The sequence below is a fragment of the Leptopilina heterotoma genome, unplaced genomic scaffold (genome assembly GCF_015476425.1).
Source record: "Leptopilina heterotoma isolate Lh14 unplaced genomic scaffold, ASM1547642v1 Lhet_134, whole genome shotgun sequence".
NCBI lineage: Eukaryota > Metazoa > Arthropoda > Insecta > Hymenoptera > Figitidae > Leptopilina > Leptopilina heterotoma.
In genome coordinates, this window is record NW_025110853.1 from 2,888,143 (window position 1) to 2,915,196 (window position 27,054).

General features: G+C 25.9%; 1 protein-coding gene across 4 annotated transcripts in view; it reads right to left on the reverse strand.

Moving 5' to 3' along the window:
• The window catches only part of LOC122513089 (IQ motif and SEC7 domain-containing protein 1-like), a 160,791-nt gene that overhangs the window by 95,607 nt on the left and 38,130 nt on the right, over positions 1-27,054 (reverse strand). Inside the window, exon 1 of one of the 4 annotated variants that reach the window (XM_043629334.1) lies at positions 10,244-10,478. The exons of the other annotated variants lie outside the window; for them this stretch is intronic. Within the exon in view, the coding sequence (XP_043485269.1) occupies positions 10,244-10,329 (86 nt within the window). The 5' untranslated portion in view covers positions 10,330-10,478. Of the gene's footprint in view, positions 1-10,243; positions 10,479-27,054 lie in introns of those variants that run through there. 4 annotated transcript variants of the gene reach the window in all.

A 27,054-nucleotide genomic window follows, 5' to 3' on the forward strand; every position in this document is an offset into this window, starting at 1 on the left:
TATATGCGAGCAAAACGGTTCAGCGACCTCGAAAATGGCAAAATGGAAAACTTGTCTGGCAAAAGACAGAGAGAAAAATAGTTCACGTTTAAATAGCATCTCTTAAACTTCAAAACTATATTTAATTTCGCAAATGTCTTATTGTTCTAAAACTATAACAAAAAAAAATCATCACTTCCATTTATTAAATTTAATTATTCAATTTATTTATTTTACTATTAATTAATTTATTAAAATTTTAATTAAAAGCGAAATAATTTAGGTAGTACTGTTTTTATTAAACTAGAAAATAATTTATTCTTATTTATTTATAATTAATTTTATGTTAAATTTTAATATTATTAATTACTTTTAATTGCAATATTTTAATATTTATTAATTAATTTATTTGAATTTAAAAAAATAGCAAAATAATTTATCGTGTTTTATTGACATACAAAATAATTAACTTTGTTTAGAAAAAAGAAAATAATTTACTCTTTTTATATAATAGAAAATAATTTTCCCTTCATGTATTAAAAAAAATAGAAAAAGAATGATAAATAGAATGAGAATATTTTAAATACCGATTTGAGTGAATAAGAGAAGCAATAATTAAACGAAAAGGATAAAAAAATATAAAATAATTCTGTTTTTCTATGTAAACAATTAGCGGTGAAATGTAATTTAATAATGAAAAAATGCCAGTTTTCTTCGATAAGTTATCGATTATCATTTCATATTGGCAATTTAAAGATTTCAATCTTATGTTTCTCTGTATATTGAGAATCCTTTTGCAACTTTATTACGATGTACGATTGGAATGTTATATATGTGTACAATTATATTGTATACAAAAAACAAATATAAAATTCTATATACCGAAGTACCATATTTCAAATAATTGGAAAATAAGATGAAAAATAGTCTGTTAAATATTTGTTAGACAAACAATTTTTAATTTTAATAATTAATTATATTGCTTAATAAATATTAGTTAATCTTTTTATTTAATTTTCTAAATTATTAGCCAAAATATAATTATTTTTAAGAAATTTTATAATAAATAAATAAGAAATAAAGGAAATAAATAATAAATATTAAAAAAAATCAAAAATGATAAACAAATAAAATAACAGAAATTATCCACCCAAATAGAATAGAATAGAATAGAATAGAATAGAATAGAATATCGAAGCATTAATTGAATAAAATTTTACGACACTCAACAGTTAAAGTTAAAACTGAATGATAGAAGTCTGTGATAGAATATACAAGTCTTGTATAAGTTTTTTACTTTTTTTTCGTCTGTCTGTGGGGGTCTTTATTTTTAGCAGTGTCTGTACCCATACTAAGTCAAAGTTTACAATTGTACAACAAAATTTTCGAAAGTACAAACAAGCCGAGGCGCCTCAAGTCTAGATGGCGAGTATATATGCCATATATATTTATATGTTTATGTATATGTGAATTTTATGTATATTGACGTGTCAGTTCGAACTGGGCGAACGACCTTGCGTGCAGTAGTGCAATATCTATACTGACTGACCCACTCTATGTACCATTCACCGATCAACTTATCTGGAGTAATGCAGGGCGATTGCCTTTTTCAGAATCGCATGCAATCTGACGTCATTTCATATATACAACAAAAATCAAGGAATAGTTTTGTTCAAGTGCCACGAAACAACACTGTCGTCTTTTCAACCGTGCGTGCGGATCCGTTTCTTTTTTTTACATGTCACGACATGTCACGATGAGAGGGAGGATAGTGATCATCTGACCGCAAAGAAGTGAGAAGGAAGGTGGGCGAGAAGCCTCTAAGTGAGAGAAAAATGAGACACCGAAAATTAGGCGAATTACTTCTCTGTGACAATCTGCGGTTGAGGTTATTGTGCAACTCTCTGTAATCTGATTTATCACAGTATGAACTGTGCTTAACTAAAGCTACTGTTCTTAGGGGAATTGTTACTAATGAAATTTTCTTTTACAGAAATAGATTCAGAAGAGACTGTTCCTAAAGTACTTCTTTCTAAAGAACTTGTTTCTACACGAATTGTTCCTAAAAAATTTATTCTAAATATGTAATTTGTTCCTAACAAAATAATTCTAGAAATTCCTTTCCATAAATAAAAGGATCTTAAAAAGTACTTTTCCCTAAAGAACTTGTTTCTAAACAAATTGCTTCTATAGGAATTGTTTCCAAACGAATTTTTATTAAAGGAATTGTTTCTAAACGAATTAAAGAAAATCTTAAACAATTTGTTTCTAAATAATATGGTTCTAAAGAATTTGTTTCTGAAGAATATGATCCAAGATATGATCATAAAGAATTTGTCCCTAAATAATACGGTTCTAAAGAATTTGTTCCCAAAGAATATAATCATAAAGAATTTATTCCTAAATAATTTTTTTAAAAAGGAATTGTACCGAAAGGGCAGGTTCCTAAAAGAATTATCCTTAAAGAAATTGTTCCTAAAGGAATTATAATACAGTTTCTATTTATATAAGGAAATGTACCTAAAAATTGTCACTAAATGCATTATTCTTAAAGAACATGTTTCTAGACGAATTGTTCCTAAAGAAAATGAACCTATAAAGGATTTGTCGCTAAAGATTTTGTTACTAAAGCAATAGACCTTAAAGGAATTGTTACTCTTAAAGAAATTGTACATGGACGAATTGTCTCTAAGGGAATTCCTTTAGAAATAATTAGGAAATCCATAAAGAAAGATGTTCCTATAGAATTTTTTCTACAATTGTTTCTAAAGAATTTGTTAGTAAATAATTTGTTCCCAAAGAAATTTCTCCACAGGAATTTTTTTCAAAGGATTTGTCCCTGAAGAATGTGTTCCTAAAGAAACTTTTTCTAAAGGAATTGTTCATCTTGAAGAATATGTTCCTAAAGAAATTTCATCTACAGGAATTTTTTTCAAAGGATTTGTCCCTGAAGAATGTGTTCCTAAACAAACTTTTTCTAAAGGAATTGTTCATCCGAAAGAACATGCTTCTAAAGCAATTTCATCTACAGGAATTCTTTCTAAAGTATTTGTCCCGGAAGAATATGTTCCTAAACAAACTTCTTTTAAAGGAATTGTTCATCCGAAATGTCCTTAAAAAACTTGTTTCTAAACAAATTGTTCCTAGAGGCAATGCTCCTACAGAATTGGTCCCTAAAAATAATATTTACTGAAGGAAATGTTTATAAGAGGATTATTATTCTTAAAGAATTATACTGGAAGAAATTGTTTCTAAAGAAACAATTCATAGAGATTGTTCCCGAAGGAATACTATACCTAAAGAAATTGTTTCTAAAAACAGTGTTCCTAAAGAAATTATTCCTAACGCATTTGTTCCTAAAGAAATTTCTCCCAAAGGATTTGTCCCTAAAGAATCTGTTCATAAAGAATTTGTACCTAAAGAAACTTTTCTAAAGGGACTGTTTATCATAAAGAATATGTTCCCAGAGTAGATTTCCTAAAAGTTGCTAAAGGATTTTTCCCTAAAACATTTGTTATTGAAGAAATTTGTTCTAAAGAAATTATCTTTAAAAGGAAGTGTACCTAAAATAATTATTCTGAATGTGAAATCGTACCTAAAATGATTATCTTTAAAGATTCTTTTCAAAATTAATTGCTCCCAAAATAATTGTATCAAAAGTATTTATTACTAAAGAAATTGTTCATTAAAAAATCAGTTCTAAAGTAATCCTCTCTGAAGAACTTGTTTTTAAACGAATTGCTTCTAAAGAAATTGTTTCCAAAGGAATTGTACTTTAAGAAATTGTTCCTAAAGGAAATGGTCCTAACGGAATTATTCCTAAAGAAATTATTTCTAAAAGAATTTATTGTACCTTAAGAAATATTGCTATAGGATTTATCCTCAAAGAATTCGTTACGAGAGAAATTGTCACTAAAGGAAATTAACCTAAAGGAACTATTCCTGAAGTATTGTTCCTAAAAGGATAATTCTTAAAGGCATAGTATTTAAAGAGTTTATTCTTTAAGAAACTATTCTTAAGGTAGTTTTTCCTACAGGAATTTTTCCTTAATTGTGCTTAATTAAATTGTTTCTAAAGAATGTGATCCTAAATGAATTTCCTCTTTAAGAATTGTTTCTAAAGGATTGATTCCTAAATAATTTGTTCCTAAAGAAATTTTTCTAGAGAAGTTGTTCCTGAATGATTTTTCCCTAAAGTAATTTTCTCTAAAGGAATTGTTCCTGAAGGATTTGTTTCTAAAGAATTTGTTCTTTAAAAAAGAAATTATTTTTATCTAGAGAAATTGTTCCCGAAAGATTTTTCCGTAAAGAATTTGTTCCTAAAGGAGTTTTCCCTTATGAAATTGTTGCTAAAGGACTTTCCTCAAAAATTTTAGTTTTGGTATTATCCAGCAACGGAAATAAAAGGCTAAAATTTTCCAATCAAGCTGAAGCAGAACTACAATCAAGATCCATACAATAGTTCACTGTCCGACTGAGAAAAGAAATAAATACAACACAAGACTCTTAGTTGTTGTTTTGGGTGTACTTATCAGACATAAAAACTTTGATCCAAAAGTAAAATTCTCTCCGTTTGCGTTTAAGTAAATCCCTAAAGAAAAATGAAAAAACTGTTTTAAAATACAGACATACGTTTTGCAATTCCACAAAAATCGTAAAATTTCGTTAAGAAAAAGTTTCATTTCACAGAAAAACGAAAAGGAAGAAAGAGAAAAAAATGGACGAAGACCATACAGCAGAGAGTGAATGTGATTCACTTGACCTCAGGGTTCAATGTATATTTTTTCCTCCTCACTAGGTGAAGACTTTCCCAGAAGCAAGAGAGATGCGTTACAAAGATACATGGCAGCATCTTTTCTCACAGTATTATTTCTATGTACCGCACTACACGACATTACATAAAATCCTCATCATCATCATCATCATCATCATAATTATCATCTACAACATTGATTTCAAAATGGTGCAAATTGGAAATCGCAAATCGTTTTTAACTATTCTTCAATATTCCCAAATAAGGCAATGCAAAATACTTTATAACGGATTTTGCAAATGTCGATTTCAACCCTAACTCACGTAGGCGAATGAACGAGGCAAAATTATTCACGGTTTCTTTTATACCATATAATTGAGAGAGCTGTATTTACTCGGCAACATTTTAAAGCACTTAAAGGAAACAATATTGTCTCTGTCGCAAAAAAGTAAGAATGAAAAATATTCCATTGAATTACTTCCAATCACGTTAGAAATGTAATTGTCCGGAGTTATTATCCGTCAATTACAGAAACGACAAAGTGAAGTCTATTAACTGACAAACTGTTTATGGAGATTTTAAACTCTCTTGATTTCCTAACTTTCTTTCACATATAAAAAAAATGAGAGGATGAATGCAATTTTTAACTGTCAACTTACTTCATCACTTACATAATTATTTTGTAAAGGAAATTTTAATGATAAAAGGGTCAATAAATAACGAAGTTCATCATTAATTTGTCGCATTTTTTTTTTCATTGAAAAAAAGAAATGTCTTTCAGATGCCGCGCGGCAAAAAGAAAGGAATGATTGTTGAATGAGGGGAATAATTTTCTATGTCTCATGATTCGTTAGTAAACAAATAGGTTCAGTAATTTCTCAAAGTAGATTTTGTTGTTTATGGTTGTATTCATTAAAGTAAAAGTCATTGTGATGATATGCATGTCCACATTTATAAACGCACGTAAGTTTCATATGGTTATAACAAAATTTCTTCTCGACTCGCTAATTTCACCATTCCCACGAAATTATCCTAACGTAATATTTATTTCAAAGAGTGAATAATTATGTTATAATCACCATGTTTCTGCGCATTCACAACAATACCAAGCCTTAAAATCGTAAATGTCCGTTAAGGTAAAAGACATTTCCGATGAGTAAAAGTAAAGAAAAAGAACTATTTTATTACATTAATTTTTATTTTTTGAAGCTATTTAATTTTCTTTCTGAATAGAAATCAGTGAAAGATTGCTAATTTTTATTAGTAAGTATTTTTATTAAAACTTTACTATTTCATTAATAGTAATTCTACTTTTTTTCACTAAAAGTTGTTTAAAACTTTTACTGAAATTTTACCATTTAAATATCAGCAATTCTAATTTTTTTAACCAAAATTTGAATGGAAAATTTACTAAAAGCTATTTAAAACTTTTATTGAAATTTTACTACATATTTCTTTATCTGTATAGTTCTAAATTTTGTTCACTAAAATTTTGATTAAAAATTCACTAAACATTATTTAAAAATTTAAATTTACTGCAATTTTACTATTTCTTCATATTAGTAGTTCTAAATATTAATGATTTTCAATAAAATTTTAATGCAAAATTTACTGAAAATTGTTTAAAACTTTGACTGAAATTTTACTATTTCCTTATCAGAATATAGTTCTAAATTTTTTTCACCAAAATTTTAATGTAAAATTTACTAAAAATTCTACTAAAATGATACTATTTCATTTTCAGCATAGTTCTAAATTTCTTAAAATAAAATTTTAGTGGGAATTTACTAAAAATTATTCAAAAATTCTACTGAAAGTTTACTATTCATAAAATAGTAAAATTAGAACTACAGATAATGAATCTGCACGTCAAATTTTTGTTCACTAAACTTTTAATGTAAAATTTAACAAACATTAGTATAAATTTTTACTAAAATTCTATCAGTTATTCGAATATTTTTTTCTAAAACGTCACTTTCATTTTAGTTTTACTAAAATTTTACTATTTCTTTGGCGCAGTTGTTTTAATTTTTTCAAGACTTTTTTCATTACAATTTCAGTGAGAAAGTTAAAAAAATTATCAGGAATAATTAATTAACTAAATAAATATAAATAAAATCTCGTTAAAATTAAAAATAAAGTTAAAACTTCACAATTTTAGAAAACGTTTCAAAAATAACTATTTTCAGCGAATATTCGCAGTTGACGCAAATGACTTGTATTTTTAAGTACAACGTGAGTCACCTTTCCTCAAAAACTGATAATTTTTAACTTTATATTTATATACTTAACAATGTTTGCAAATATTAGCAAAAGTTTCAAATAAATTGTATAGAAAGAATTTTCGAATGAGAATATTTTATCTTTTCTTCTCTCATAATTCAAGGTTCTAAATGCATTTGAAAATATACATTTTAAATTGATCAAACATTTCTTCGATAATGAAATTCCATTACTTTTTATTAAATGATTTTTCTCTTCACATCTGTTATTATTTACGTTTCTTATTCAAGTCAAATCTAAAAAATATAATTTATAATTAAAACCAAGAACTAAAATTAATATTTTTAATATCTATGAAAAAGTTATAAGATAGAAGATTTAAAAAATTAGGAAAAAATAAAAATTAGTAATTAATTTTTCATATTTATATAAAATAAAAAAAAATAAAGTTTACAAAAAAAGGAAATACATAATTCTAATTATCAATTTAAAATAAAATTAAGAAAATGAGAAAAAGAAGTTTATGGAAAAATAATTTAGAATTTTTTAGAAGTGCGCCTGAAGGTCGAGAGATAAAAACAAATTAACGATTTGTATCAAAGTAATTGGTGTAAATAATTTTGTAGAGCCTCTTTGTTCTTTGTCTTTTACATATTATCAGAAACATCATCGCAAAAGTTTCACATTTCACGCTTAATGATGGTAAAGTATTGATAATTTTTCATCTACATTTTTACTCTAGTGTTTCAAGATTTATTAGTAATATACTTTTTTTCTTTCTTTTCTTTTTGATAAATTTTTCTATTTTACAATTCACACAAAAATATTTATTTCATCATTATCATTTGTCTTAATTAAAACAGTTACAACAACATTTTATGTATATATTAACAAATATTTTTAAATCATTAAACAATTTATTATTATCTTATTTTTTTATTACCGACCATTACTATATTATTATATGATTATTCTATTAATATTATTTTTATTATAATTATAATTATTAATTATTTTTATTGCAAATATATGAAACAAATTCACAGATTAATTTTTTAACTATTATTGCAAAAGTTTTGAAAATTTTAGAATATTTTCCCAACTTGTCATAAACATAAAAAAAATTTAAAAATAACATATTTATTGTTGATTTATTAATTATCCAATTTTAATTTTTAGTAATAAATGGAATATTTTAAATATTAAGAAAACAAATTAAATACTTGTCTTGTTTTGTCACTCGCAAGAAATGGCAGTGTTCAGTCTTAACGATATGTTATTTTTATTGACGAATTTTAAGACGTGTTACAAATGTAACGAATTATTTGTTTTAACAATTTTTTAAACTTTTTTAAAAAATGACTAGTGGCCTGATGATGGTGTCAAACCAAGACACCGAAACGTTGCACAAGTGATACAAGTGTTTCATTTACTACTCTTCCGATAATCAATAAAAAAAACTTTAACAAATTAAATACTTTTTCAAATTTAAATACAGTACCTAATTATAATTATAAAATAATAAAATTATAAAATAATATAATATTACAGTAGAACCTTGATTATCCGAGGTAATGTGGGGAAGAGGTACCTCGGATAATCGAAAACTCGGATAACACGGAACCAATGAAAATTTCAAAATTTTAAATTATTTTTCATGTGTTTAAAGTGTTAGAATAATATTAAATGACAAAAATGGACGAAATTTTAAATGCAATGATCACAAATAGTGGTTTTGTAAAATTTATTTTCCAAATTTAGTCGCTCGATCCGTTTTATCCGAGTTATTCCGCATTATCCGAGCATGTTTTGTGCCTCGGATAATCCGGAATCTCGGATAATCGAGGCTCGGATAACCGAGGTTCTACTGTATTAATTTGGCATTAAAAATCAGAATTTACCAGATTGAATACAGCAGGAAAGAAACTTAAAAAAATGTTTTAAAAAACGAAGAAAAATAAGAATTCCGTGAAGTAAAAACAAATAGAAATAATAAAACTAATAACAAGGTAGGTATATAAGGAAAACTTGAGCAATCGTCAAAAAACAGGTGAATGGACACAAGATAGTGACTGATATCGAGCAATAATGTTATTATGCGAGTATAATAAAATTATTATAAAAATATTAAATTATTATATAAATTTCAAGAGAAAATGGTTTCTAGTTAAGTATTAAAGGATTTAACAACATTCAAGATTTTTATCTCGTCTCTTTCTCACTCCCTCTCTCTCCCTCTCTCTCTCTGTCTCTTGAACTGACGTTTTCCGGATTTGCATATTATATGCGGTCTATCATATATATAATATAAAATGTTATGGAATATCTTTTGAAAATTTTAAACTGTCTTATAGACACACATGTGTGTGGGTGCGGCTGAAGCATTAATTTGTGGCCAGAAATGTGCAACATCTCGTTTTACAGGACTATATGTCTCGTATCAAGAGAGAAAACCACCTATAGTACTGTTTCGCGGAAGCCGGTCACCGAGAATAGTAATGGACGAAAAAAAAATAATGTTGTTTCTGGTCCAGGATCGTGTGGTAAAGAAACAAGTTGAGTCTCAGGAGAAAAAAAAATACACGCGCACATTAATCTACACCAGTTACAATATCTCGGTTACATATAACAAGAAGCAGGTTGTCTTTCCTAGAAAATGAATTTGAAAAATCTCTTCCTTTTTAAAACTGATGTCCGTTGTCGCTATAAACAACAAAAGAGCCGCCTCGTGTCTCTTAAATAAAAGCATGACTTTTCTTATCTTTAATACACTCCTCTCTACACTATCTAGAGGACCACTAAACATTCTAGTTTTCGACATCTGCTAAAGAAAATTGTTCCTATTAATGTTTTCAAAATTAGAACATTTTATTCTGAAACTTTCAAAAATTTTTAAATATTATTTCTGAATATTTTTCTACTATAAATATGTAAATAACAAATATTGCGACTACTGTCAATAAATTTTTTTCGAAAGTGTACAAATTGATACCAAAAATTGAAAGTTCTGTCTCCTAAATTTCATAAAATGAAAATATTACTTCTGAATAATATTTCACTACTATTATATGAATAACATTTATTGCGAATACTATAAACAAATGTTTCACCGTTTTCTCGAAGGTACACAACCAAAACCAAAAATTTGGACCATGTTATTATATTATTTGACTTTCAAGTCAATAGTGTATTCTGTACAATTTTTATAAAAAATAAAAAAAAAATTTCCAAATAATGTCAAAAGATGCAAAATAATTCAAAAAAATATTAATAGAGTAAAACTGTTACCTTTGAATTACTCGTCTTATGATATCTACCAAACATATGTTCAAAATTTGAATGCATTTTTGAAGACAAATAACGTAGGAACACATTATTTTTGTTTGCGAGTATCCGAGAAAAAACTTTATTTTTCTCTCACCTTCCTCTTAATTGAAAATTAACGTCATACCGTTTATCAAACAGAATATAAAGAAACTGATCACAAAATATCAAAATTCACTAATAGAAACACATACACAGAGACACACGTCACTCAATATACAAATGCTCCTTATCTTATCGCGAACAGAATCGAGATAAGTGCGTGTCTCTTTTGATGTGATATTAATAATGCAGATTTTTACACACACAAATTAAAAAGAAAACAAAATGGCACCTGTTTGTTTACTTTACTGTGAGAAAATGTCTTGCAGCAAAAAAAAAGTATTTTCCTCAATACGGTCAAAAGAAAAAAAAAATAAAAAACAAAATGAACACATCAATTCTCAATATGAAAAATAATGTATAATTTGACAAGAGAGGACAAGAGAAATCGACTAAATAATACACACTCACAAATGGCAATAAAATGAAGGAGAAAAAAAATATTACTGTTATTTTTAACATTAATAAAAATATCTAGATAAAATAAAAAAATATCTAAGAGAGAATAAAATGGTATAAGTACAGGTGTAAAAACTAGAAGAACAGTCACGAGGAAATGTTAACGTCATTTGATCGACACTGGATATACGACGAGCTGTGAATATTGTGTATATTCTTTCACAGGTGTGAAGAAAACTGTATGTTGGAAAATATTTTTTGAATTTTACACTGGTGCAGGTGAAAGAGTATAAAAAATTGTTGCTATCTTCATTTATACGTGAGATAAGTTAATAGTCATTTTGTCCGGGGGAATAATAAATTGTTATTTTCGTGTATGGTAACTAAAGTTTTGAATTTAAATGTGTTGAAAGCGCTAAATATTGCGATAATGTTGACCTAACCTAACACTGCAACAATACTGCCCAAATACTATCCTAATATTTCACCACTATACTGTTATAATACTGCCTTAAGCTTGCCTAAATAGTGCTAAAATACTGCCTTAATATTGACTAAATAGTGCTAAAATACTTCCTTAATTTTGCCTAAATAGTGCTACAATACTGTCTTTATATTTCCTAGTGCTGCAACAATACTGCTTTAATGATATAGGTATCTAAATACTGTTACAATACTGAATTCATATAGCTCTAAAAAATATTTAACTTTAAAATTTAATTATTAAAATTAAGTGGATGCTGATATCTGGGTGCTAGTCTTAGCTTCATCTGCTGTAATATCTCTTTGTGCAACACTTGCTGGAAAAGAGCTACTTTTCTTTAACATAAATGCAGTACAAAGTGGTTAATTTCTGCACATTTAAGAGTGTGCAGGAAAGTGTACTTTCCTAAAAAAATTAGAAAAATAAAAATAAAAAAATAAATAAAATAAAATTCTATGCAAAATTTCAATTTTTTTCATAAATAATAAAACTTTCACAGAAATTCAACTATTTACAAATTTTTTATAAATTTCTTCGCAATAATTCAGCTATTTTCATAAATAATAACATTTTTTACAAAAATTCAATTATTTTCATGAATAATAAAACATCATAGAATTTCAATTTTTTTTAATTCAACTTTAATCGAATTCCTCGAAAAATTAAATTATTCTTGAAAATTCATTTATTTATTCAACAAATTATTTATTTTTGTATTTTAATAATTGAATTCTCGTAGAATTTTCCAATAAAAATTGATTTAAAAATGAATATCAGTAAAAATTTTAGATAATAATTGAATATTAAAAGCATTATAGCATGAATTTTTAAAAGTAATTGATAATTGAATTCTTTCGAAGAATTTTAATAACATTTTTGAAGATAATTACATTTTTCGAAGAATTTACTTAAAATTGTATTAAAAATAATTGAAATCCTGTGAAGAATTTTATTAATTTATGAAAGTAATTGAATTCTTGCAACGAATTTTATCAAATTTTTTTTTAAATAATTGAAATAATGTAAAGAATCTTATTATTTATGAAAATAATTAAATTCCTGCAACGAATTTTTTTACATTTTATTTAAATAACTAAATTCTTTTGAAAACTTTTATTAAAATAGTAAATTTTGAAATTTTTTGTATTTCAACGAAGAATTTCATTATTTGTGAAATGTAATATTTAATTCTTGCAAAAAATTTTTGAAGATAATTTCATTTTTCGAGAAATTTATTTAAAATTGTATTTAAAATAATTGAAACCCCGTGAAGAATTTTATTATTTATGAGAATAATTGAATTTTTGTAACGAATTTTATTATAATTTTTGTAAATAATTAAATTTTTTTATGACAAATTTTATGGAAATTAAAATTCGGAGTAATTGATATCTTCATGTTTTACAATAATATTCTTATCTAATAAATCTAATAAATAATTCGTATCTAATAATTTTTGGAGTGAATCAGAATATTCTTTAGGGTCAGGGAAAAAGTGAAAATTTTGTCTGGAAATCAGGGAAAAGTCAGGGAAAAACGAAATTAATTTGACATTTATTTAATGTAAACGTATGAATATTACCGAAATTTTATTTGACATAAAACCATTTGACATTATTTTATTAAACACAAAATTCATTTTGGTATACTTGTCATGTGACATAAAAATTAGTTTAAAATAAATTTCATTTGACATTTAAGATTGGCACATTCAAAAATTATTTAAAATCACAAGGCACAAATTTTATTTGAAATAAAATTCATGTAAAATGATTTTCATTTTGACATGAAACTCATGTTATTTAACATAATTTCCAATTGACAAAAATGTCATTTGACATAAACGTCATTTGACATGAAATTTATTTGACATAAAAATCATTTAACATAAAATTCATTTGACATAAAAATCTATTTGACATGAATTTTATTTAGCATAAAATTGATTTGTCATTTGTTTATTTGACAAAAAAATATCGGCGCGAATTAAAAAAAAAACCAATTAGATATTGTCAAGAAAATTGTGATTGACAAATTTCTCAATTCGCGTCTATATTTCTATGTCAAATGATTTTTATGTCAGGTGATATTTGTGTCAAGTAAATTTTATATCAAATGAAATTTATGTGAATTGAAATTTGTGTCAAATTATTTTTATAACTAATGAAATTTATGTCAAGATTTTATGATATCAAATGAGAATTATGTTAAATGAGTTGCATGTCAAATAAGATTTTGGGAATATTCATGCGTTCCCTATAGTAATTATATTTTTAATTTTTAATTAACATGGAAACTAATGGTAGATTTGAACTTTAAACTCGTTTTTTCTAAATTAGGTTTTTAGCTTCTCTAACTTTACATTTCTAAACCTTGTCGAATTGTTCACCGAGAGATGTCTAAAACTGCTAAAATGTTAAAAACTTAATCAAGAATATGCTCATATATACAGATAAGTCCAATAGTGCTAAAATCGTACCTTTAGTATAATATATTTTAATGAATATTTACTTACGAAATAAACTCGACAGAAAACAATGTCTCAATGAACTCACCTGAAACAAAAAGGAAAGAAAATACTTAATATAAGAATTACAATAAAAAAATTAAAACATGTAATAACTCATATTTAATATTCTGTCTTATTAATTTCATTGTTTACTTATTTTCTTGCTAAATAATATTTTAATGTGCTCCGAACTTCAAATATTTAATTCTTCTTTTCTTGGATTTTTTCATTTTTACCTTTTACTTTATTTTATTATTTTTTAACTTTCATTATAACTTTTCTGACTCCAGACTCTACTCCGATGTTAGGAACTTGTTTCTTTCAAAAATCTCGGATGTTAAAGATTAACAAACTAACTATTTTGCCACAACTTGACACAATACTGTCTTAATATTGCCCAAATATTTCTAGAATACTATATGTATCTTAAAATTTTCCTAATGCTTCATTTTGCAACATTAATATTTTTACAGTATTCCTTTATGATAACTCGATATTGACACAAACTTTTAATATTGCAGATCTGATCATTATTTCGAAAATTGGACAAAATCGCTTCAATGAACTGTCACTTTGGCTGTAAAAAGATACATTTACATTGCTGCAACTTATCTTTAAACACTGTACGAAAAATTCCACCGATTTTACACAACACATTTCCGATATTAATGACGCATATAAATATCACTTATAAATAAATCGATTCATTAATCGCAAAATCTTTAATTATTATTAGAGAGAAAGTTATTAATTAAACAAGCAAAAAGATTTCTATTTCCTCATAAAATGAAAGAATCACACCAAGAGCACACTTTATTTTACCGCTGTAATACTATACACTGCAATTGCCGCACAGAATTGATATAATACAGAAACTAGCAATTATAGAAGATAGAATTGTTATCATTGATATAATCATAAACTGTTAAAATATTAAATTCGTACAATAATAGTATTCTCAAAAGCAAATAAATTATAAGATACAGTGTAAAGACAACAGGTAAATTGTAGAAAATAGAAAAGAAAATACACAAGTATCAAGAAGCAATTTTTCTTTTAATTTAATATTTAAAAATACAAAATTCAATTGAGGAAATAAGAACTTTATGGTACACGGAGAGACCCACATTCGTAAAAATTACTAAAAATGGTTGCAATGACCGGAAATAAGGGGACTTTTAGCATAATGTGCTACAGAATTAGATAAATTTACAAAAGAAATAGATAAATTTGCTACATTGAAATAGCAAGTTTTAATATTTTGTGTAAGAGTTGTAAATGTAGCAAAAATTGATTATAGTTTTCTCTAATTTAATTAGACAAAATCTGACAAATGAAAACATTTTCCACTAAAACCTTCTATCCACTGTAGTAATTTTTGGTGAGCAAGTGTGGCTAGCGAGTGCAGTCATATGGCGCCTGCATTTCTATTGGTTGCTAACTTCGTCAATCTCCGTAAATGAACCGATGCCATCCGATCATTGACAGTGACTATGTTTCGCGTATGTAAAATAAATTTGGATATTATCTACAATAATTAAATATAAAGTGAAACGTAGGTCGTTCGGTATCTCAGAAATTGACCATTATAAATTAATAAACTTTGCATTTATTCCTGTCCCAAGAACTATGTCTTATAATAAGTTGTTAAAAGTAAACTGCTTTCTCGTAAGTGCTGTAAATTTTCATCATTCAATATATAAGGAAACAAAGATGTATACTTTCAGTGAAATTCGTTGTCGTGCGTGCAGTTGTGTATTAGTGTATTAATTAACCGCGTCTATATATATAAGTGAAATAAACATGTGTGTGTCTTCAAATATATAAGTGTGTGTGTGTCTGTGTATGTAAAAATCCTTCCAGTTTGTCTCCATTAGTCAAGAATTGACGGGAAACCGGCGACAAAAATCCGTATTTTTTCTTTCACTCTTTCTTTCTGCATTTACAAACGACTGTAGTAATTTTACGTACACAATGCTTCTGAGTTTACTACAGTTGTTTGGAACTATTGGACGAAATAGTAAGAAACTTTGCTAATTTGGTGAACATTTGTCGGGATTAGTGACTTAGTGTAGAAAATAGTAAAAAATACAAAAAGTCCCCTTATTTCCGGTGGTTGCAATGTGAAAATAGTAAATTCTAGTGTGATTTTATACAAAAATTAGTAATCTCGGTCTCTCCGTGTAGTATAATTGTATATAGAATCACTTTTGAAATTTAAGTGGAGAGAAAAAAATGAATGAACCGAGGAAAGAAAGCGATTGCATTTAAAATTAATTGCTATCGCATTAAATATTCATTTTCCTCGTGAATCACGTTTGATTATATTATGAGAACAGAAACATTGACACTGATTGGTAATAACGCCCCCCTGAAAAACTCCCACTTTCTATAAATTCATTAATCAGATATTCTCGTAAAAATTTCAACAGAATTTGAAAAATTATAGCCGCGAGCAATCAATAATAAAACTTCATTAATTCTCATTGAATATATGACACAAGTAGCAGGACTATATTATTTAAAACTGCTTTTATGTGTAATTTTCAATTTTCAAAAACGACTTTTTATTTGACTACAATCAATCAGGGTTGCCAGAAAAATTTAATTTTCCTTAATTGAATTAAGAATTTTCTTATGAATTCTAAAATTTAATTTTTTCTAGTACTTTTAATAAAAATCCCCGACTTTTCCCTGAATTCCCTGACCAGTGACAACCTTGCCAATGACTTGACAAAATGACAAAATTAATTTTCCAAAATGAATGAATTGTAAAAAAACAATGACCGACAAAAATGATTGCTCAATTTTCTAATTACATTTGCGTATTTCATTTAAAATTGGAATTGCTCTCGTGCATGAAATAACGGTATTAAAAAGCGTTTCAATAAAGTTATTTATGTGAGTCCTAAACTGAAAAGCGATCACACGAACATTGTTAGATGGTTCCCATATTAGTCATACATGACTTAACGAGCACCTAACTCCTCTAACCCAACATATCATAAGAAGGGAGAGACAATGCTATAGCCAAACCGAAATACACACCAAAGCAATAAATGAATAATATAAAGCAAACATGTAAGTGTATAGAGAACTGATTTTAAATCGAGAAAGAGAGAATACATTGAACTGTTTTTCTCATTCAGCAGCCCCGTTTAATATTATACCTATATACACTCACAATCGAGTACCACCTTTGACACTCGAGAAATTCCCATTCTCTCCCCGACACTTCTAATTAAGTTTTCCTTTCTGTTATATCAAACAAGCATTGAAATCAAAGAGAGGAAACCGTAAATAGTCTCAAAAAGCAATCGTTTTTGAGGTATTGTTGTTGCGTAACAGTATAATTTTAGAGTGCAAGTGTTGGAGAATATATAGCTGACTATAGCTATAGTACAGGTCGACAATATTTTGCTACAAAAGTAAAAGATGGTGATTTTTAGAGAATTTTTGAAGCAATAACTTAAAATTGTCGGGAACAACTTTTTACTGCTTACTCGAAAACTTTGTTGTTTCCGCTACATCAAGGGGACAAATTAACTAAAACGTGGTCAAAGACACAAAATTTAGTTAATTGTGCTTGAAACTTGATACTTGGAGAATTTCAGGGTCATTAAGTGCGAATTCAATGTTATGTTTCAAAATTTAATGTACGTCAAGTGCACAGGTCATAAGTCCGATTCCCGCCGTATACCCTAATTTTATTTGTAACAGATTTTTGTATTAATTCTATACAATTTCAGGCTTCGCACACATCTACTAAAACCTACTATTTACTACATTTTTTAAGATTAGCTACTATTTGGATACTTTTTTTAAATTTGTGACACTAAAAGCTACTTTATTCTTTTTTTTTTTTGTTTCAAAATTTTTACAAATTTAAATCTGCTAATAGTTGAAATAAAAGAATTATTCTCAAAAATTCTAATAAAATTCTTTGCAACAATTCAAAATTTCAAAAAATTTTGAAAATCTTTCGCAAGAATTCAATTATTTTTAAAACTAATAAAATTTTTCACAGGAACTCAATTATTATATAAAAAAATTTAATAAAATTCGTTTTGAACATGGCCCACGCAATTCGACACGAAGTGTCGCGTTTATTTGTATTTTGGTCTACATAACCTATGTTGGTGACGTAATTCGATAAATTGACATGATTGGTTGGTTTTGTTTGATTTCAACCAATGGGAATGTAAGTATCTTTCCATTGGTCGCGTACTGCGCATGAGCTAAAATAAGTGAGGTTAGGGCTGATTCTAACTAAAAATAACTGAAGCAAAAACGGGTTCAAATAAACGCGACTTTAAGTAAACGAGACTTTAAATAAGTGGGGTTTCAGTGTACCTAATAAAATTCTTCTAAGGAATTCAATCACTTATTTCAATACAATTAATACAATTTAATTACAATAACTAACAAATATTACTATTTTAAGAAACTGAGAGAAATAAGTAGAATTTAAAATTTGTATTTAAAATTATTTAAAAAAACTACATTGTTTTCAAAAGATTTAAATTAATTAGTCAAAAAAATTTAATTGAGCGGATGGGAAGAAGAACTCGCCGAGCGCGAGACCGTAAAAGATAGTTCCAGTCAGGTAGCAGTGTGTGGCCCAGAGGCGCTCACTGCTACCTGACTGATATTATCCCTTACGGTCTCGCGCTCGGCGAGTTCTTCTTCCCATCCACTCAATTATTTTCAAAAATTTTAATAAAATTCTTCACAAGAATTTTATTATTTTGATTGATAAAAAAATTCTTATCATAAATTCAATTATTTCTTAAAAATTTTAATGTAATTTTCTATTTACAATTATTAACAAAAACGATTATTTTAAAAACTAGAGAGAAATTTTCTTGAAAAAATTTAATTAATTTCAAAATTTGAATAAAAACTAAATTTTAAATTCAAATTTTTTAAAAAATTAGTTTATTTTTAATAGATTTAAAGAATTTAGTCAAACAAATTTAATTATTTTCCAGAAAAATCTGATAAAATTCTTCAAAATAATTCAATTCTTTAACAATATTTTAATAAACTTTAAGAATAAAATTATGAATTACAAATTTTTAGCAAAATCGATTAAATCAAAAAAATCAAAAAAATTCTTCAAAACAATTTAAATATTTTTAAAAGTTTTAAGGAAATGTTTGTGAATTTAATTATTTTTAAAAATTTTAATAAAATTCTTATTCAATTTTAAGAAATAATCAATTATTCTATTAATTATTTATTTTTTTATTTAAATAAGTGAATTCTTGTGAAACTTTCTAATAAAAATTGATTTGAAAATAAATTTCAGTTACAATTATTTAGATTAAAATTGAATATTAAAAAAACGTTATACATAATATGAATTTTAATTTTTAAGAAATAGATAAATTTCAAAAAGCTTTTAAATTAACATTGTTTAAAATCTCAATTTCAAGGGGAAAATAAATTAGTAGGGGAGAGTTGTCAGGGTTGGGTAGTGTTTAGGGTTGAGCCACCGCGTTTATTTCAAATGTTTGCTAACCTTTTTTCATTTTTTCAATTTTGGATTTCGTTCATGAGGAATAAAATATCTAAAGTTATATATGAAAATGCATAATCTTTTGGTCAAATTTTTTTACAATGTTCAGCAAAAACATTGCATTTGAGTTGATCTTTCCAACAATATGCGCAAAATCGCGAAATTCGTTCTACAGGGGAAGTTATGAAGAAAAGTCAAAACTATGCCCAACCCAACAATAACAACTCTCCCCTATTTATATATTTATTGAACAAAAATATTCAAGTTTGAATAATTTAATTTAGAAATTAAAAAAAAAATTAATCTTTTGAAAAATTTTAATTAAATTTTTTTGAATATAGGGAAATTTTCTTAAAAGTTGAAAATGTTTATTTAAATGTCGAATTAATTGGAAATTTTGTCAAATTTAATTGAAATAAATTTTATATTTAAAAAAAATCTATTTTTTTAATTTCAAAAATTATTTTAAAAAATAATCGAATTTTTGAAGAATTCTAACTAAAAATTTGGAAAATAATTGAATTTGATAAAAATTTAGAATTGAAGTTATTATCAAGATATGAAAAACTGAATATTTTTTATCGAAATCAGGAAAATTTCAGGGAAATACAGAATGAATCGACTAAAACGAGTTTTTAGTCGTCAAATTTAATTTTTCGATAGCCACTTTTTTACTACTTTTTTCAGTCTTAAAGAGCTACTTTTCGCTACTTTTTTTAAATTAATTATTGAGTGTGAAGCCTGCAACTTAAAATTTCAACTAAATCCTTATAAGAATCACTTTTAAGGAGAAGAAAAACCGAAAGAAATTTCTAAAAACCACAACAGATTTTAGACAGAAAAAAATGTTCCAATTTGTCCCATACCATATCCAATTTTTACCACTGAAGAAACTATTTCATTCAATTTCAAATAAACAGCGAATCAATTCAGCCATTTTCAAAGGCATAAAAAAGACATTTTCGATTTGAAGAAAAAAAAAGGAAACAAATCACGCTCACGGAAATAAAAATCGATAAAACAATATTATATACGTCTATAAAAAAGAGATATGAAATTGGGTAAAAAAAAATCTCAAGTAACTGCAATCAGCACAGATGGAATGCGAGAGAAGAGAAGAGAGGGGTTGAAAAGAATCGATAAAGGCAAAAGTATATAGCGGGAATATTACAACAAGTTGGGCCGGTGTGCGAGGGTGCGTTTACACCACAAAACCTGCCTCGATCAATATAACACCCATGGGGTTCACTTCCACAGTCAATGGCTGCGCTTCACGTAATACACCCCCGAAAATGAAAGTGCACGTGATGTTTGTCCCTTCACAAACACATATATATATATACAACATCCACCATGATGGGGAGTGTTTAAGACGTCCAACTTGCTTTCAAGTCACGGACACGCCCGAAATCTTTGTCATTTTTCCCATTGTTCGGCTATTAATATAATTCTAAGTTTAAAAAAAAAATTACGCTTCACCTTTATATCTTTCTTTTTTCCTCTCTCATAGGCAAATTTTCCCTGAAAACGAAAAAATACACTGTCATTATTTTCCCAGAAATTTTATAGCTTTATTTTGTAAAGAAAAAAAATACCTTCTCATGTGATAAGAATATAAAAATATTATTTGGGGTATAATTTGCAAATGGTACTTGGTACTTTAATTCTTATTAATTCAATTAAATAAAAAATACTAAGTAATAAAATACTATACTAGTAATTAAACAAATAAATAATACTCTCTAAATTTTGCTTTGAAATTTGTAAATTTTAGTAATAAATAGTCATTTCTACTAATCTATTAGTAAAATTTACTAATATTCAAAAGCAAAAAGTCAGTCTCTAATTCAAATTAGTAAACATTTTTACTAATTCAAATTAGTAGAAATTACCATTTATTATTAAAATTTACTAATTCGAAAGCAAAAATTTGAATTAGTAAAACTCGTAAAAATCTTTATTATCTTGAATTAGTGAATTTTACTAATAAATATTCATTTTTACTAATTTATTAGTAAAATTTACTAATTAAAAAGAAAAGAGTCAGTCACTAATTCAAATTAATAAACATTTTTACTAATTCAAGTTTATAGAGCAGGAAGTGTTACAATAAAAAATTTTCTTAATTAAAACTTCTAATCATAAAAACTTCTCTTTTTTCAAAATTATATATTAATTATTGTATTATTTTATTAATATCAAATTGTTTTAATTAAAAATGATAATTATCAAATGTCTTCTCCCCTTACAAAATTACAATAATTTTTATATTGTTATAATTATTTAGGATCTGAAATTTCTGAACGTTCAAATGAACGAATTTATTTATTTCTTCTATAAATTAAATATTTATTATACAATAATTTTGTGTCATTATGGAAAAAAATTAATTATTTATATTTCTAAATGTAAAATTTAAACTCTTTTTGTATTGGAATAAGTAATTTATGAAAATATTTTTAATACAAAGTTTTTTTAATTCAATATTAAAATTAGAAAATTCCCTTCCCCTACAAAATTTCTATACTTATTATATCATTAATACTTTATTAATAAAAAGTTTTTTCAATTAAATTATAACATTTTATTATATTTACTATTATTATTTTATTATTATTGTTGTTTTAGTTGTACGAATTAATTTTGCAAACAAAGAAAAAACATAAATTAATATGAAAACTAATTTTCATGGCAGGAGATAGTATGCAATGCATCATGCAGTCGTGTATGTTCGGTTGCATGTCTGCAGGCTGAGAAAAATGAAGTTCAGAGAACTTGAACATGAAATTGATTCATTTAACAAACTATCGTTTTTACTGACATTCGAATGTCAGTAAAATATATAAAATTATAAATTAATAAATAAATGCCCTCAAAAATTAATTTATGATAGAAATGAGAATTTTGATGTATATCTTTTTATTTGATCGTAAAGTTTATTAGAATTTTTATTTTTTTAGTAAAATTAATCATTTTTTAATTTCATTTCTTCTGAAAATATTTATTTACGACTTTGAATTTTTATGTTCAGAAACCTTTGAAAATATTAATATTTATTTCTTCTTGATTTTTTTTTGTTTGCTTTACAAATATTGAAATCATCAAAAATTTTAATACAAAACCTAACGGTTTTTCCATTTCTGATAATAATTAAAACTTTATAGAACATGAAATTGAATTTATTTTAAATAATTTAATTCTTGAAAAAAATAATCATAAAAATGTTATTCTAAAGTGAACGTTCAAATGAACAGCGATATTTTTTTTTTATTTTATTTTATTTGTTATTTTATTTAAAAAATTATTCCGTATATTAAAAAATTAATTTTTAATTAAATAATAGTGTTTAATCTACATTATTTTCTATTTAATTTAGTAAATTTTTAAAAATATTTAAACAAATAAAAAATTTTGTTGATTTAAACGTTGAGAACTTTAGGAAAATTTTTGTAAAAATGCATTGAAACAAATGAATTTTTTAGACGTATTTTAATCGAACTTTCTTTTACATACAATATAATTGAAAAATTAAATTCTCAAAAAACTTTCTTAAAATAATAATAATAATAATTTATTGATTTAAAGAAGAGTTTTACTTAAAAATTCTAAAAAATAATTGAATTGAAAAAGTTACAGTATTAATTTAAACAAATTCTTGAATTTTAAATTCAATTTGAAATTGGTCAGGAAAAAAGTCAAAATTCTGTCCAGAAATCAGGGAAAAATAAATTCAAATTCTTGTGTCAAGTAAAAAATTAAAAGTAAATTAAATGAAATAAAAGTAGGTAAAAGAAGAAAAATAAAGAAAACAGATAAAAAGTTAAACTAAATAAAATGGAAGTGAATAAAATAAAAGTAATAAATAAATGAAAAACAAAAAAGTAAATATTTAAATAGTAAATAATAATTAAACAATAAAACATTAATAAAGAAACTTACACGTATAATTCAATAACAAATTGATATAATCATGTCAAATATTCCCTTATAATCATTTATAAGATAATACAATATCCGATAAGAATCTAATTTATTTATCGGGTATATACAGTAATCCCAAGTAATCCATTTAAATATATCATTTTTATATTCAGAAAATTGATTCAATAAAATTGAATACATTTTTCTAAAATAACCATAGAGAGAAAGAGATAGAAAGAGAGGTGAGAAAAGGGATGATAATTTTTATATCAAAGAAGGTACGTATATAATGAAAACATGGTACATTATTGTATTCGCTTGTTATTTTCAATCGCAAATCCATATAATAGCTACGAGGGAATTACAATAATATGTAGAATCATTGTCAATTGGCCCTCTTCCATATCAGAGAAATTACTCCATTATATTACGAAGAGAGAGAGAGAATATTCTATATATTTCGGGATTTGGAATTTCTGGCTTGGGTTGAATTTCAAGTCTCAACACTGGGATTTGCCCCTTATCGGAAGTTGACAGGGATTGTGACTATCCGGCGCGGAGATTGTTCGTTATTGACAAATTGCATACAATTCAGGCGCGTCAAGAATCATAATTATTAATCCACAATTGTGGAGTTAACATTGTACAATGTATTGTATCATTTTACAATAAATATCGCAAATTATCAGTGTAGGTACAAAAAGTCATTTTTACATTTTTTACAAATCTTTTCAATATTTTGCATGTAGAAATGGAAAATATTTTTATTTTACTATATTTTAACTACTATAGGAAACTACAGGCTTCACACTCGATAATTAATTTTAAAAAATGAGTAAAAAATACTTATCGAAAAATTAAATTTGGCGTCTAAAAAAACTCCTTTTATAGTCTATTCACAAAAATCCTTAGAACTTTGATTCTGCTACTTCCCTGACTTTTTCCTGATTTCCATTAAAAATACTCACTTCTTTCTCTTATCCTCTTAATAAATTCAATTCTAAATTTTTCTAAAAAAAGAAAAAGAAAAAAAAAAAAATAGAAAAATTTTTAGAAAAATTTAGAATTGAATTTATTAAGAGGATAAGAGAAAGAAGTGAGTATTTTTAATGGAAATCAGGAAAAAGTCAGGGAAGTAGCAGAATCATTGGACTAGTCCAATTAATTTCCAAATTATTTACGGCAATTTAACTGACTTCAAAAAATTTTAATTACATACAATTTTTTAAAAGAATAATATTTTTCATAATTTTTAAATTACAGTTATTTAAAACTTTAACAATTTTTTAAGAAAATAATAAATAATTAATTTTTTATGATAAATATCCAAATATATTATTATTATTATTATTATAGGTTTTACAACGATTAAAATGTTCAAAGACAGGCAATTTAAAAATCTTTTGAAATTTAATTATTTCTAAAAATTTATACTATGTATAATACTTTTAATATTCAATTATTATCTAAATTTTAAAACTCGGTTATGTGTATAAGTTTAGTGACAAAGAAAAGTGTTTAATGTGTAATATGGACGCAGGAATGAAAATTTAAAGCACGTCTTAATGGATTGTCCCGCGTATAACGAATGTTGTAGTGAAAATGTGCGAAAAAACTCTTTAACAGAATTGCTGAATGTATATAACGGTGAAAATCTAAAAAAACTATTCTATTTTGTAAACAATTTAGTAAAGATAAGAGCGTTTTGTTTGTGTGAATAGGGAGGAATGAGAAAAGAAGAAACACTTATGTAAAAAAGGCTACAGGCCTATTGTTACATTGCTTGTAAATATTATCTAAATTTTTAATTAAAATTCATTTTTGAATCAATTTTTATTAGAAAATTCAACAAGAATTCAATTCTTTAAATACAAAAATAAATAATTTATTAAATTTGAATAAATTGAAACAGAACATTTCTTTAATTTTCACAAATTATATCATTTTTTTGTGCCACTTTAGAATTTTTTACAAAAAAATGAAAAGTAATTATAAATTAAATTTATTTATTTATTAGGGGAACATAGTCTAGGTCGGCCACCTTTTTGACTTTTGTTTATAACTTTTTTTTAAAAATGAATTTGGACAATTGAAGTATATGGTTGGAAAGTCCTGTTTAATAGGAACATTTTTTCTGTACAAAGTAAATTGACAGGTTTAAAAATGAAAAAGTTATAAAGATTTAAAAAAAAAAAAATTTGTAGTCCAGGTTAGCCATTACAGTCAAGGTCGGCCATGTTTAAAATTCAAAGGGCATTAATCGTTAAAAAATAAAATAACATGTTTGGAGTTACGGAAAATTGATTCTTTATTGTTTACAGTTTGTAACTTAATGAAATAACAAAATAATAACAATAAACAATATAAAAAAATAAATATAAATAAAAAAAAGTTTTGCACTAAAATATTAATAAAATTAAATAAAAATATTAATAAGATGATCAATTATATTATGAGTTATACAGAATTGCAGTTTTTGCAAATGAAGTAGCTCGTCCTCAACTTTGCGCATTTTAAACACATAGTGGCCGACCTTGACAGTAAGTAACATTACCGAATTGTTGTAAACAAAAAGAAATACGTTTCGGGATTCGATTTTTTACTTTGTTTTCCTTTCAACCATGAGTCCCACAAATTTTCTGCATACTTGCCTTGACGATTCAATTTGTTTTTTATCTTTTATTAATGGTTTTTCACATTATGCACAAAACTTTTTTTGAGCTTTTTTTGTACCGACGTCACAGAAAACACAATTTTCGATTTTCCGAAAATGTAATTGAACAAAAAGTTAGGTTTCACTAAGACAAGCTTCGACAAAAATGCGCGTAGGTGGCGCTAGTGAACTTGACAAAAAAACGCGAGTGGCCTACCTAGACAGTAGGCCAACCTTGACTACATTCCCCTATCAAATAAATATTCACTCGAATCAAATAATTTTTATTTAAATTAATTAAATGGTGTTTGAATCAATAATTTCAGTATATTTGAAGCAAATATCATTTAATAAATTTAAATAAAAATTATTTAATTCAAGAAAATATTTATTTGATAATAGACAAATAATCGGTTATTTGAAACCCGTGTGGAAAAATATTGTGGCAGTCTAGAGTCCAATGATTTCCCGATTAGCAATCATCAAGTCCGTCTAATTCTAGACGGTCCATCAAGTCCCGAATCAGTGACTTAACAGATTGGCTTATTAGAAAAAATCTAAGTCAAATATGTCCGCCTAGTACGGTGTTATTAAGACCGTCTAGATTTGGTCTAGGATGTTATATGCGCATGCGTCGATGAATGCCCAGCTGTTAAGTAACATGGCGCCTAATGGCGTCGCGTCGTTTGGCGTCGTTAGATCAGTCAGTGTGTGATGCATTTTGTTTGTGAATTATAGTATTTGTTGTGGTTTCTGTTTTACGTGAATAATAATGTGCTATGTTGTTGTTGTTTTCTGTATAATTTAATTTTAAATGTGCACTGAAAAAATAGATTTTGATGTGTTTCTATGTGTTTTGATTAGTCGGCTGAAGCTAGCAGTCGTACTCAGCATCAATGTTTAGGCGTCATCTACAAATATGCCTCTCCTTCAAATTTTGTAATACTTAATGATTTAAAAAACCATCGAGTATTGTTATTTGAGAATCAATATTCACTAAATAGCAAATTTAGTAAGTTTTTATTTATTAATTTCATTAATTAGTGGTTGACGCCTAAAGATTGGTGCTGAGTACGACTGATAGTTTCATCCGGCTGTTTTGATTTGCAGTAAATTTTATTTTACAAAAAGACTACTATCTCCAATGCCAAAGATTGGGAGGGACACAAAGCCTTACGCTTAAAGA